Source organism: Saccostrea cucullata, unplaced genomic scaffold (assembly GCF_032062105.1).
Source record: "Saccostrea cucullata isolate Sc308-1 unplaced genomic scaffold, CSIRO_AGI_Scuc_v1 ctg63, whole genome shotgun sequence".
NCBI classification, from domain to species: Eukaryota; Metazoa; Mollusca; class Bivalvia; order Ostreida; family Ostreidae; genus Saccostrea; species Saccostrea cuccullata.
In genome coordinates this window covers 158,312-173,340 of record NW_026933545.1, presented here as the reverse complement: position 1 = coordinate 173,340, position 15,029 = coordinate 158,312, and the positions used below count along the sequence as shown (strand labels likewise).

The window sequence follows — 15,029 nt, the reverse complement described above, 5'->3', positions numbered from 1 at the left end:
TCTTCGAGTACATAACAGGGTGTTGTGAATACTTATATGCAGATTGCTGGGACCAGGCAGATAATTTTATTCATTAATAACATTCTACTGAAAGTAAATGAATATAAAATATCCATGTTTTGTTAGGAAGTTCCCTTTCTCAAAGTTGCCGTTTTTTGTAACCATGGAAACACTGTTCCTTGAAATAAAAATACAAAAATGAAAAACAGATTCTGCATCTTAGTATGTTCCACATGTGTACCAAATTTTATTGAAGTCAGGCAAAAACTGTAGGAAGGAGAGCGATGCAAAAATTGCGTACGGCAATCAGACAGTTGTAAATTAATTTAATACTTTCGCAACCCCAAAAAGGTTTGTTATAATTAATTTGGAAGTTATTTTCAGTGCAAATCCTTTTGTATTCTTCAAAATCGTTTCGGAGCGATTCTGCAATTTTTTGCTACATTGCGAGTATATTGGAGGTATTCTAATGCCTAGGTCACATTTCCCGGCCGGTAGCCGTAGACCGGTGGTAATCGGTAGTAATCCGTGGTGTGAACGATGCCCAAACATCGGTCCACGTCGGCCCAGTAGTCCTTAAAGTATCAGTCACATTATCCAGCGATGTGCATACGATGGGCAACCAATGCGTTTTATGAGAAAAATGGCGTGGTTGCCGGCCGGACTTACAAAGGTTCAGCGATGCATTGCTAAGCATAAAACGATTTTCCAGGATAATCGGCCGATGTATATTTCATTGCTCATACATTGGTGAACATCGTTCGTACATCGGTCGACTACGGGCCAATGTTTGGTCGAACATCGACCGATGATCGGTCGTTATCTGTTGAACACCACTCAACCCCCCGATGACCTCAGATTCAACGGATATTGGACGATGCTCGGCCATACATCGGCGCATCCTTGAAAGATGTGTTAATGATGGGTTACCGATGAGGAGCGATGTGAGGCATCGTTGGAGACATCGCTGAATTTTAACTACGAATTATGTCCTACCGATGACCCTACCGATTCACAAAAAAGACTCGGTCACCGTCCGATCACTAGTGGTGCCCGGCCGGCAACCACGCCATTTTCATCAAAAAACGCATCGGTATCTCATCGTATATCCCATCGCTGGATAATGTGACTTATACTTAACTGTGGTGAGGGCTTGTCACGAGACACAGATTATTCTAACTAGCAAAGGCTAAGTCTCTTAAAGTACCTCGGAAGGATTTGAACCTGGGACACAAGGATCAGCTCATGACTCTGCGACTTCAAGAACAAAATGCTCTAATCAGTGAGTCACAATCATCGAAGATAAGTCACATACATGGAATAAAACACTTGATACGTACCTTTGGAGTACAATTTCAAGGTGTCATCCACGTGACGCAGTGGTTTTCAAAAGCGTTTACGCTAGAAAGGATTTGATCCTTACGTCGCAGGTTCGAATTTCACAGCACGGCGTGGAGACCGGTCCTTCGAATGAGACCGTATAAAGCGAGGTCCCGTTCAAATGCCGTATTACATATAAACTGCGTAGTGCAGGTCTATATTTCCAGTTTTCCATTGGCAAGAAGTGGCGTCTCAACTTCCTGGACTGTGAGGTTAACAATAACGACTGCGACTACATCCTGTTTTCAGCACCAATTTTTGTCATGTTTTTTTTTTTTTTGCTTTACAGTGATTTGGGTTCTAAACTTTGCTATACTCATATATTTTCAAAAGAAAAAAATGGATTCATTTTGTCCCGTGTTCTTAGTCCCGTAGAGTACGCGTTAACGAGGTTGGACTGTTTATGTATGAACATTTACTTGTAAAATGCAAGTCTTTTAACTCAATTTATTATATGAATCTGTTACCTCAAATCCACAGAATGTGTATGCATACTAGTATCAGAGTTTGTCAGTAAATTAAAAAAAAACATTTAAAAACTGGATTTTTATTTTTATTAAGAAAATACAAAGTCACATAAATAACATACGCACCACATCAAATTCACATTCAGTGTGGTTATTCCCTTCATAATATATATATAATTTCTTAAATTTATATATGTAGAAGAAATACATGTACAAAATTATAATTTTCATTATAATTGAAAACTCTCTCACTCTATATTTCTTTATCTCTCTCTCCCTCTCTCTCTGCAGCCATGGTTTCTGTTATACATGTATGATTTCAATGATTTTTAAATCATTGTGCTATTTCACGAATTTCAACATACCTTGTTCAATTTATGATTAATCTCTTTGAGAGCAATGATGAAAATTTGAAATGTTTTACACTATTAAAACAAAGCTAATCTATACTAAAATATATCTGCAAAACTTAATTTACTGCTATAAATTTCCACAAAAATTAGCATCCTTTGTTCTTCCTTCAAAACATACATCGTCTATATCTCTTAATACTGACTTAAATTGGATCAATACTTCAACAGAAACATCTTCACGGTAGACTGTCAACAAAATGTTCTCCATGCTATGTATGTATTCCTCTCTAAGGCCACACCAATTAAAATTCTTGTTCGCCGGACCCGCGGGCTCGTATTTTAACAAAACTATATAAATAATATTTATTTAAATTTCCCGCACCATGGGAATTCTGTGCTGTTTTCTATTCCATTTCCGCTCTATTTATCTTAATTTTAATCTGATTACTCTTCAAATCAAAAAAATATAATTGACCGCTCAAATTATTTCACGCTCCGCCTAAAAATCACGCATACAAAAAAATTAATAATATTATTATTTAACCGCTTGCCCGCTCGTAATTTTTTTCATCAAATGTCCGACGAACAAGAAATAAAATTGTTGTGGCTTAAGGTTATCCGATCCTCAGGTTCTGAAAATCAGGCATTGAGTAATTGAAATTGCTCACAAAGATGTCTCTAAATTCTCAAATTAAAATGTATTTACCCACGGTGTTTCTTCAAACTTCATCTTTAAATTTAATCATATTATATAGGGAAAATTAGTAAATCTCAAATAATTTTTCAGGAAATGCAATTTGAACTACCTACTGCATATTTTTTAATTGATGGTTGATCAAGAAATACATTTTAGGAATAAAAATCATAGGTATCCAGGCTTTTAAAGAAAATTGCATGAATTTTACACTTATTTGGTACTTTACTTTCTCCTACTTACTTCCATCGTTTCATAATGCATAGTGTATGAAGTGTTTCCTTTCAAAGAAAACACCGTACATCACTTCTTATTTCAAATCATGCTTATAAACACTGGTAACTAAGGCTAAATTAAAAGAAATTTGATTTTTTTAAAGTATGCTAGTTATGTTCCCCAAACGAAGTTGGGGAACATATTGTTTTTACTCTGTTTCTTATTATGTTCCCCAAACGAAGTTGGGGAACATATTGTTTTTACTCTGTTTCTTATTATTATTATTCTTATTATTATTATTATTATTTTTCTTCCTGGGAAAATCTTTTCCGCGAGTGATCTTGTAAACTACACATCAGACTTAGGTGAAACCTTTTTAGGGTAAGTAGGCATGTTATGTAGATTTGCGGAATCAAGGTCATTTTGCGCGCACGTGCTTGCAAGAGCGCGCACGTGCAAAACTTAAAATGACCAATATATAATGGATATAACGGTAACTTTTTTATTTTGTGACGAAATGTTTTGAAACTTATAATGTAAGGATATATTAGTAGTATGCACAAGATGACATGGTCAAAATAGCAAGATCGCACGCGCATGCACGTGCACTTCGCTTTGATTGGCTGAAACTAAAGTCTCAATATCTTTTTTGTTTTTTGATAAAATCATTTGAAATTTTGAACATAGTCATACATTAGGCAGATCTACAACCTGTAATATAAGATTTTTCATGAAAGCATTTGCATGCACATGTGCTTGCATGAGCTCGCACGTGCAACACGAGAAATGTCCAATATAATTGATACAGACGTAACTATTTAAATTAATGATGAAATGATTTGAAATTCATATTATAAGTATATATTAGAAGGATAGACAAAATGACATGGTCAAAAAACTAAGATCTCACGCGCATGCACGTGCGCTTCGCTCTGATTGGCTGAAACTAAAGTCTCAATATCTTTCTTGTTTCTTGTCATAATCCTTTGAAATTTTGAACATAGACCTACATTATGAAGATATACAGCGTGATATATAAGAATTTTCATGAAAGCATGCGCATGCCCGCGTGCTGCAATCTGATTGGCTGAAACTTTAAATGGCTATATCTCCTTTGTTTTTTGACGAAATGCTTTGAAATTTAAAACATAGTCATGCATTAGGATATACTACAGTATGATATATAACAATTTTCACGAAAACACACGCATGCACGTGCGCTGCAATCTGATTGGCTTAAACTTGAAATGGCTATAACTCCCTTGTTTTTCAACCAAACAGGATGGGATTTAGAATATAGATAGATATAAGGGACTCCTACAAGAAGGTATGGTCATCATGCACGTGCACGCACGTGCGTGCATTTGGAACGAGTGAAATGAAAAATACGTTTGAAAGAGTGATTTTCATACTTTTGGACTGAATGTTTTAATATATAGTATATTAAGATATGTAGATAGTGTAGACAAGATGATATGATCATAACGCACATGCATTCACATGTGCACGGGTGCAATGCTAAAATTTGGATATAATTGGTATCCTCCTGAGAAAACGTTGTTAAAGTCAAAAATGCACAGAGTTTGTCTTAATTAATGAAGCTTACAGGGAATATGGTACCAAAAAGGAGTTGGGGAGCGTTTGGGGAACATCTGTAACGGTTCCCGTTACAATTAGCACTAGTTATTATTATTATTATTTTTCTTCTTCCTGGGAAAATCTTTTCTGCGAATGATCTTGTAAACTACACGTCCGACTTAAGTGAAACCTTTTTAGGGTCAGTAGGCATGTTATGTACATTTGCGGAACGAAGGTCATTTTGCGCGCACGTGCAACGCGTGAAATGACCAAAATAATAGATACAGCCGTAACTTTTCTATTTTTTGATTATATGCTTTGATACTCATAATATAAGTATGTATTAGTAGTATAGACGTGTTGACATGGTCAAAATAGCAAGATCTCACGCGCATGCACGTGCGCTTCGCTCTGATTGGCTGAAACTAAAGTCTCAATATCTTTCTTGTTTTTCGTCATAATCCTTTGAAATTTTGAACTTGGTCACACAATATGAAGATCTACAGCATGATATATAATATTTTTCATGAAAGCGCGTACATGCGCATGTGCTGGAAAGAGCGCGCACGTGCAACATGTGAAATTACCAAGATAATGGATGAAGCCGTAACTTTTCTATTTCTTGATGGAATTTTTTGAAACTCACAATGCATGAATATAGTAGTAGTATGAACAAGATGACATGGTCAAAATTGCAAGATCTTACGCGCATGCACGTGCGCTTTGCTCTGATTGGCTGAAACTAAAGTCGCAATATCTTTCTTGTTTTACGTCATAATCCTTTGAAATTTTGAACTTAGTCACATATTATGAAGATCTACCGCATGATATATAATAATTATCATGAAAGCACATAAATCCACGTGTGCTGCAATCTGATTGGCTGAAACTTTACATGCCTATATCTTTCTTGTTTCTCAACAAAACAGGATGAAGTTTAGAATATGAATAGGTATTATGGATTCCTATATGATATTGCTATCAAAATTTAATGCAAGGACGTGCTTGCATGTACATGCACACACGCAATGCGTAAAATGAACAATATGTTTGAAAAAAAGTAAAATTTATATTTTTATGACTTTTTATTGATTTCTGAAATATAAAGATATGTTAATGGTTTAGACAACATGTCATGATCACCTTGCATGTGCATGCACGTGCGTTTGCGAACAATGCGTTAAATGACAAAAAGTTGATATCATTGTAGCTTTTAATTTTTTTTTTTTATGAAATCCTGCGATACTAAGCATATTGAAAAAAGTTTTAAAGGAAATTTGCACAAAAAGGGAGTTGGGGAGCGTTTGGGGAACATCTGTAACGGTCCCCGTTACAATTAGAACTAGTTTTACTTAATTTCATGAGGTACAAATGTCAACTTTTTTAAAACCGTTTGTTAAAACTTAAAAGAACATTGAATCATGCGTAGAGGCATAAAATGAAAATTGTTGCATGAAAAAATTTCAATTTCAAGCTTTATTTTAAGACTTTTTGAATTAAATTATAGATTAAAGAGTTATCCTCCCTGGCTGAGGATCATATATCCTTAAAAAAGAGAAATAACCAGTAAACAGCAAAGCTGAATGTAATAAAATTAAATTAGAATTATACACCTGAGGGAAATTAATTAAAGCCACATTATAAGACAGACAACATTATTTACACCTGGCTTGTTTGAGGTCTGTGTTTATAAAAGCACCTCTGTACTTGGCTGTTTGAAGAATTGTGCAAAAATTATTTAACAAGGGTTGATCTTTCAAAATTTACAATTATTATCATGCACTTTAACCCTAAATGAAATGGAAAAAAAGGAGCGTGTTTCAAACTTGATTTTTAACATGCAAAAAATAGGAAATTATATATAAAAATAATAATAATAATAATACAATGCTGTCCTGTGCTTTATTTTAAGAGGGTCTCTGGTGTGTCAGATTTTACGTGTAAATTATGAGCAAGTGTCACACAGCCGAGCTGTCTGATTTACAACACAAAAACACGCCAGGCTTACAGTGCACAACAAAAGATACTGCGTAAAATCCAATTCAGTTACTTTTTTTAATTCAACAATTCTAATCAAATTTCAAAGTTATGGAGTTTATATCTGAATCTAAAAATGAAAAAAAAAAAAATGTGTACCTTTAGCACTGGAATAATATTATCAGTAATTATCTTTGGTATTAATCAAAAATTAATTTGTTCTATTGATTTTTCAACAATTTTATGATAATGTTTGATAAAAATGTTATAGAACTAACATTTAATCAAAACAAAGACTGCATCAGTCCAATTATGGCTAATATGGTGTATATATTTTCAATTTTTATTTCTCATTTTCTGCAAGATTTGATGAAACTGCATTTTTATTGTATTAAAAAATGAAGCACAATATTTTCATGACTTGAGGTTGAGGTAACTTACCTGAATGTACACATAAATTATGACACATTTTTTATTCTATAGGATTTTTAGGACTTTGGTACTTTGACCTGCACCTTGTGCCAAGCATTACTCAGCACTCCTCTCAAATTCCAAATGCCCTCCACATTATCAGGCTGCACATTGTATGAGGAATCCACTGCCTTGCAGATGATTTCCACCTCTCCCTTGTGGTCCTTGGGGAGAGGAATAGTGCCCTCCCAGAAAGTCCAAGCGTACGTCTTATACAGGGGCTGGTCCGTGGGGGATAATTCTGCAGAGTGCCAGGTTTTCCCGCCGTCAGCGGACAAGTCCACCCTCACGATTCCTCGTCCCCCACCACTCCAGGCGTAACCTTTTACCGTGACCTCAGAGTCGTCGTCCAGGACGGTGCCGGGCTCAGGTTCACAGATGGCAGACTGGACAGGCAGTTCATGGATAGCAGGTACAGTACTACAACAGAGAAGAAACATTACCTTGGTGTTTATACCATAACTGTTCATCCAGATTACATGGGTACTGGCTTATACACGAAGTCTGTGATGGATGGAGAGCCATCCATGGGATTCAATGACTCTCATCCACTTGACACCACAGAAATCATGCATAAGCAGAGCCCTATGAACCTAATGGCTCAATGAAAGACTTAAACTTTATTCTAAATACAGATCATATTTACTTTTAAGAATTCTGTTAAGAAATATTAAAACAGTTTACCTAAAATCCACATTATGCCAGTCAATTGAGGCATGGAAACCTTTGTAATCTCTTTGCTGCCAGTGGCACGTGCTCTCTTCATCACTCAGTGTAATTTTGTTCAGCCATTTCACCTAATTTTCAAACACACAAAAGATTCATTACAAAAAGAAATAAAGTCTAGAATACCAAGTGTGACACAAAGAAATCCTGTAATGAATCAGATTTACCTGCCTGGCACCAACAACCCCTGGAATAATAATTCGGACAGGATAGCCATGATCTCTTGGAATGTCCTTGCCGTTCATCTCATAGGCCACAATGATATCTTTCTTCAACCTCCTGGCCATATCGATAGGAATAGAAGCACCATAGTTAGCTCCTGTAGGATCTGCATCGGCCCCATCAAATATGATATGTTTAGCATTTACTGTATCAATGTCTATGCCTGCTTTCTTCAAGACATCGTCCAGACAAGCTCCTGTCCAATCTGCATTGCTTATGGCTGCAGATCCCCAGTTTAGACCTTTGACAGGTTTAATTTTCACCATCTCACTTCTGCGATTGCCTGCACACTGAACTACAGACACTACTGATTTCTTGTCAAATTTTCTTTTCAAGTCATTCAGACTCAAATTTATCGATTTTTTGGATCCAGCTATTGAAATTGTTAACTGGTACTTCTTTGGATCGATATCCGGTACTGGTAGATGATTTCTTACAAAGAACAAATCATTTGGTGTGAGAAAACTGTATCTGAGAAGAGAAAGTGGGGGTTCAGCGTTGAAAGGTTTCTTGGAGCTGGGCTTCAATGCCATGTGCCTTTGTGGATCATTAGCGTACGGGTCCTTCTTATCCACTTTTTCCTCCTTTGGTTTTTCTGTAATGTTGCCAATTCTCAATTCCTCCAGCATCTCATATATCTCGTCCTGTTTGTGGGCTGCATACATCTCCCAGTAGGGTTCAATGGAGGAGCCAGCAGCCAGTAAAATTCTTGATCCCCCTGGATGGTTTGACACATAATCTGTGATGTCATACACACCATTTTTATATGTGACCTGTAAATGTAAAAAAAAAATCATCAACTTTTTAACCTTTTTATGAACAAGACTTTTTGTTACTGGGATGTAGAAATTGATCTTTTAAATCCATAATATTTTCATGTAAAAGAATTCAAAGAACTTTAAAAATCTTACCCAGATTCTATTTTCTTTTTTGTTGTGTTTGGCTACCTCATCTAGAGAGTAGGTAGGAAGTCCCTGCTTTAATCCCCCAGCTGTCTGACTGGTTGCAGCCTCTACTGCATATCTTCTTTTTGACATCAGCCATATCACACTTCCTGTAAAATAAGTTTTCCCTTTTTAGTTTTTTCATTAACTTGCAGCAGATACAGTTCATTAAAATTTGCAGATAAAATAATAAGTAAAAAGTTTTGTACATGTCTCATGTGGTGATGAGACCCAATGTTTCAAGATTCTATTAATCTATTAATCTGGTATATTTCTAGCTGCAAAACAGTAGCTCTCTGCTTGAGAAAATTCATGTAAAAAGCTTTTTTGTTGCTCACTTTGGGTATTATTTCTTGTATTTGTAGACACCCCCTTCAAGTTAATATCCTATAATTTAGCATGTTTTTTTTATACTTAAGTCTTTATAAAATATTTACATTTCAATGGTGTGCCAATATTATTTTCAACTTCTCAATAAAAAATTATATGAAAGAAAATTATTCTTGGTAAGAGTTACCTCCTTATCTGGGGGGTCAATGAACCTTAATGTAAACAGGTCCAGTCCAAAGACTATTTCTACCTACGTAGCTGTTAATAGCTACGTAGGTATTTAAACCTATCCAAAGTAGCTATTTTTACCTACTTTTTGTATTATCTGCTTTTTGTGGCCAAACGCAGGAACGGCGCAACACGGTTAGCTCCAAATTTCTTGATACCTTCACACTGGTGATAGATATGACAAAAATTTGGCCAAAAAATGATTACTTCGTATAATATGAATTTTGCATAGAAACTAGTGTAGAATTGCCGATTCAGGAAGTAATCATTTTTTTTACCAAAATTTTGTTGTATTCATCATTAGTGTGACTGTATCAAAATATATGGTATTCAACACATTGCGGCTTTTGGTCTTTTGGCCACAAAATGTAGATAATACCAAAAGTAGGTAAAAATAGCTACTTTGGGTAGGTTTAAATACCTACGTAGCTATTAATAGCTACGTAGGTAGAAATAGTCTTTGGACTGGACCTGGTAAACCCTTATTTGATATCAAGGCTAGATTAGGAGCATTTTATGCAAAAATTGTTAAACACTGAAATTACGTTTTCTGATAAGCAATAAGTTAACATACCTGTGACCCCTAATGCTACGCAAACTTTAAGATTTGTGAACATTCGACTGCTGTCATGGCTCTTGTCTTGATCATTGGAGCTGCTACTTTGCGATGGTTTTGTTGATAATGTGCGACTCCATGCCCCTGTCTCACGTAAAATCTGAGTTCGCCCCTGCAGTCTGTTGGCATTTATTCCTAATTCATTCCATGACAATCCATACCTGAAAAACCTCGCAGCCTTTTGCATTGCCCTTCTACGTAGTATTCCACCCTCGTAAACACACCGTGATCTAATTTCTATACAGTGTGCGATCCTTAAATCTCGAGCAATGGGGAACCGGAGTCGGTTATCTTATCTTGTATCGGTAGGGGGCGCCACAGGAAAATGCGGTCCATTACAAAAGTGATAAAACCTGTGAAGATGGATAATCAGCATCCATTCTCGAATACGATATCGGAAAGCACACACGTTTCAGTTACAATCCTTAATTTACTATGGCATCTAATTGTGGTGATATGACTATACCTGAACTTAAGAACGAGTTAGAAAAGTTTGGAGCAAAGAAATCAGGAAGGAAGTGGGAACTTGTGGAGAGGTAAATAAACATACGATGTTTTCATGCAAATCCAAGTAAACATTATTAATAACACAGTAAATAATTATCAATGGTGTGTAAAAGATTAACATTAAGTCAAATTGACAGTAAATATCAGAATTACCTCGTTTAAGAAACTAATTCTTAAATAATCTGCAACTTTAGCGTGTTAGATTTTTAACTTGAATTTCCTCGGTAATTCTAACATCGATCTCATATTGCTTGGTGCTTGCAGTAAAATAAGAATACTTCTCTACATTTTTATTATGAAGCAGTATTATTATTTCCTGATTGTTGCAGCTATGTTTCACTCAAAATATACATGAAAAAGAATTAAATATGCTTATTTTATTGCAGACTTGAAGCCTACAGAAGAAATGCACATTGTGCTAAGACCGATGTTTATGGACCTGAATTTATGATGATGACGCCAGATCCACAACTCTACAAGGACCTTCATGGTGACAAGACCTTTCCAGGTTGCACAGAGGCAGAAATTTCCACTTTCTTGTCGAAGTTTAATAAGACAACTGATAAGAAAGGAAGGGATATGTACAACGATGGGTTTATCCAGTATGTGAGGGTGACATTTCATGATTCAAATTGGTTCGTTAGAAGTAGTGTAAAAGCTTCAATGATGAAGTCTGTGAAATATGTTGTTGACATTATGATAGGAAAAGACAGAAGTGTTATAGAGTCTCAATGTGAATGTGCGGCAGGCATGGGACCCGATGCACATTGCAAGCATGTCTGTGCTGTACTTTTTTCATGTGCAGATTTTGTTAAGCATGGGACATACAAAACAGAACTCACCTGCACACAGAGGTTACAAACTTTTCATCGTGCTAAGCCCCATAAAGGAAGCCCTATGAAAGCAAGACAGTTGGACATGCCAGGCTGTGACGAAGTATGCAATAATGACTATGACCCTCGTCCAGTTGAATTTAGAGGCAATCCGGGATACCAGTCTTACTTTAGAAATGTGTGCTTGAATTACCCAGGTATTAGTAAGACTCCAATTTTTCAGCTGTATGAGCCTGTAAACATGAAAGCTTACAACCTGGACCATGACTATCTAAAAGACACGTTTAGTGAAAATCATTTGAAACTTTTAAATGTATCAGAAATTTCAGAGGAGAATGCACGTCAAGTTATGATAAAAACAGCTACACAAGCGGCCAACGACCTTTGGTTTGAGGAACGTTGCAAACGTCTTCATTCTTCGGTATTCGGGAGAATATGTAAAGCAACTGATCGAACTGATAAGGTGAAACTTGCTGACTTTTTAACAACAAAGGCACAAAAAATTAATGCTAAACCTATTCTTCATGGAAGAAAATACGAAAAAGAAGCTGTGAAGAAGTACCAGGAAATTTCGGGACGCACAGTTTACAATAGTGGAATTTGTGTCAGTCTGGACTCCCCTCATTTAGCAGCAACCCCAGATGGTATTATTGACGATGACACCTTGATTGAAGTTAAGTGTCCATATGTGGCAAGAAACAGTTTTATTTCCTCAAAAACAGTTCCTTATATCAAGCAGTCTGGAAGTAAATTTTATTTGAATAAAACCCATGACTATTACTATCAGGTCCAAGGACAACTTTACTGTGCAGAGAAAAATGAGTGTATATTTGTTGTGTATACTTTCAATGACTTTTTGTTCTTTGCAATAGAAAGGGATGATAAATTTATTGATGAGATGAAGAAAAAATTGAATGAATTCTATGAAGATTTTTTTAAGTCTGCTCTATTGGAAAAAACTTTTTTCAAGACATATGATGGAAAATGTAGTTGCAATAAAGAAAAATGAAATAAAGACTTTTTCTCTTATTATGTCATTTTTAATACCAAGTTATGCATAAGATGGCACTATGCAATTCTTAAAATTACACAACATGAAACAAACATAGATTATTTCTGAAGAAAGTTTTGTTTCAGAACTATTCATAGGCTCAGTCAGAATTTTGAATGTTTTTGCAAGTCCAATGATCCTCTCAATGTGCACACGTTTGCTGGATATTTTTCGGTCCTCAATCACAGTAGCACATGACATTCTGTTTTTCTTTTTGAAAAATGTTGGTGTATTTATTTGAATGTTCCTGTGTACAAACATATCCTGCACATTGAAACCTTTGTCCGCCATTATTGAATCTCCAGAATTGCACATTTCTAACAGCCTACTTCTTTCAACTATTTGACGGTCACTTGTGGATCCCCCATAAGCTGTAGAAATATAAGATGTTAATCCACCTGGTGTCGCTCCTACAAGAACTTTTACCGTGTTACGGTTTTTATAGGTAGAATACGTTGCTTGCTGTGGCTTTGGTAACTTTGGTCTTTTAATTGGACACTCTGTGCCATCTATTATCACTCTAGTATTTGGAAATTTTGTTTTAAAATCTGATGGACAGTAATATTTTACAAGATACTTTGTAGGCCAAATGTCGATTTCCTGCCATTGCTTACTCATGAATAAAATCCATGTAAAAAATATATTTGATACAGTCTTTTCGGAAACTCCAAATAATCTTGAAAGTTCAAAATTGGTCGTATGGCGCCGTAACTTGCAGAGGACTAAGAAAAATTGGTCAGGAACACTTATGTTTGAAACCTTATGATAAATATAATTCAAACAGTGAGCTGCGGGTCCTAAGGTTCTTAAAACAAAATAAAATTTAGTTAGAGTTTCCAATCCAGTATAGAAATTTACTCCGGCATCATCATTTGTAAAGTTTTCAATACTCATTGGGGGATACCGAGGAGTTTGTGTCTGTACATCAAAAAATTTAACGTCAGATTTCTGAACAGTGACTTGAATTTCTTCAGCCAAAATTTGGGTAGAGTTAGATACAATTTCCTCGGATACTTGCAGATCATCAGCTGATGTATAGATGAATTCATCTATGGAAGACGAAGCAGAAAATTCTTCTGCTAGTTTTCGTTTGATGCCTCTGGACTTGGCTCTGTCGGCTCGTTCATGTGAATGTGGACTTGGCTCTACCCAGGGAAAAATGCTTGGCACTGCAGTTTTCTTCAATCTTTTACTTAAAGGAGTAGTTCCTAAGAATTAAATTATTTAATATATCAATACTTGTTCATAGTACTAGATTATTTATTAAATAATTAATTTATAATTTGAACTAACTTTTTAAAGCAAATAAAACAAATATAAATTTACTAAAATATTTTTATTATTACAAGTATTATTGTTATAAAATTGATGTTACAAAACATGCCCATGTGTTTATTAATTCAACTAAACAGGTCAAATTTGTTTTTAAGCAGGGTGCTAATTAGACATCAATGTCAAAACACAGTATCTTGTACTGGTAGATATGCATAAATTATCAGGCAACAGCATGTGTTCTTTTAGACATGCCTTGTGTTTATATTGTTAAAAGATAATGCGTTTGTAATAAATGACCAGTAATTGAAGTTGTCAGTGGGGAGTCTGCATGTGGCAGTGTCTGTAAAAATACAAAAAAATTCATGTAAAACGTTATCAGATTACTTCGTATGAGAGGTAAACAAGGGATTCGATATTTTAGTGCATTTCATCTAAGCAAATAAGGCATAATCATTGCTCAGAATAAAATCTATTAACATTACTTTGCACATGCTTATCAAAGATTTCAAAATAAATAAATAAATATTGTTACCATGCTGGGTTTCAGTCAAATAGTCGTCTGATTTAAAATGTGCTCTGCAAACAACAGCATGAGTTGACGGAGTCCAGCTTTGAAAACGAGTTTCACCACGTTTTATTGCGTGTATCCATGCTTTTCTTCTTAACGGATCTGTTGGAAATATATGGCCACCCCGATTACTACAATTCGGCACACAACAACAAGTTTCAGGCATGTTTTACGAGCATGTGTTTGACAGCAGATTGTTTACGTTTTTCTTCGATCGGTAACTACTGATAAGGCGCGAGGGTGTTCCGATACAGGACCGTGTTTGCCTGTGGCGCCCTCTAAAGAAAAGATAATCGGAGCAGGTTCTAGCACTGGTTCTCTGCCCTTGATTCCAGTCGCTGCCGCTAGGAATTACAAGGACAGGTAACCTCCGCCGCCATGACAGTGGAAAAACTCACTGCTTGCTTCGCGCATAGTACTGCGCATTCCAAAAATAAATAGTATCAATGCTTGCAGAGAAGAATGTTAGGTGGATCCAGCGATTTAAATAACAGAGAAAACAAAACATAGCATATCTTTCTTGATGAATAGAGTGAATTGAATACGGTGAAATTATTCAAACAACATAGTAAAGACTTTTATATATCATTAAC

General features: G+C 35.6%; 3 protein-coding genes across 3 annotated transcripts in view; all 3 read right to left on the bottom strand.

The window, feature by feature from the left end:
* LOC134238597 (uncharacterized) overlaps positions 1-15,029 on the bottom strand; it is a 28,863-nt gene that overhangs the window by 11,070 nt on the left and 2,764 nt on the right. The window lies entirely within an intron of this gene.
* LOC134238578 (sulfite oxidase-like) lies at positions 6,840-10,467 on the bottom strand. Its single transcript, XM_062720691.1, has 5 exons — positions 10,161-10,467; positions 8,996-9,138; positions 8,030-8,857; positions 7,821-7,933; positions 6,840-7,556 (listed from the first exon to the last, which is right to left on the bottom strand). The coding sequence occupies exons 1-5, from the start codon at positions 10,387-10,389 to the stop codon at positions 7,154-7,156; spliced, it is 1,716 nt and encodes a 571-aa protein (XP_062576675.1). The 5' UTR covers positions 10,390-10,467; the 3' UTR covers positions 6,840-7,153.
* Positions 12,573-14,736, bottom strand: LOC134238603 (uncharacterized). The gene is made up of 2 exons (XM_062720734.1): positions 14,401-14,736; positions 12,573-13,801 (listed from the first exon to the last, which is right to left on the bottom strand). Exons 1-2 carry the CDS (start codon positions 14,600-14,602, stop codon positions 12,594-12,596), a joined length of 1,410 nt encoding a protein of 469 aa, XP_062576718.1. The 5' UTR covers positions 14,603-14,736; the 3' UTR covers positions 12,573-12,593.

Bases quoted from the DNA above. Each gene is read 5' to 3' on its own strand.
- LOC134238603 (XM_062720734.1), bottom strand. From the start codon at position 14,602: ATGCCTGAAACTTGTTGTTGTGTGCCGAATTGTAGTAATCGGGGTGGC. The intron at 13,802-14,400 runs GTAACAATATTT...TTTAATTCTTAG, and splicing joins TTTGACTGAAACCCAGCATG to GAACTACTCCTTTAAGTAAA.
- LOC134238578 (XM_062720691.1), bottom strand. From the start codon at position 10,389: ATGCAAAAGGCTGCGAGGTTTTTCAGGTATGGATTGTCATGGAATGAA. The intron at 7,934-8,029 runs GTAAATCTGATT...TTTGAAAATTAG, and splicing joins GGGTTGTTGGTGCCAGGCAG to GTGAAATGGCTGAACAAAAT. The intron at 7,557-7,820 runs GTAAACTGTTTT...TCTCTGTTGTAG, and splicing joins TGGCATAATGTGGATTTTAG to TACTGTACCTGCTATCCATG.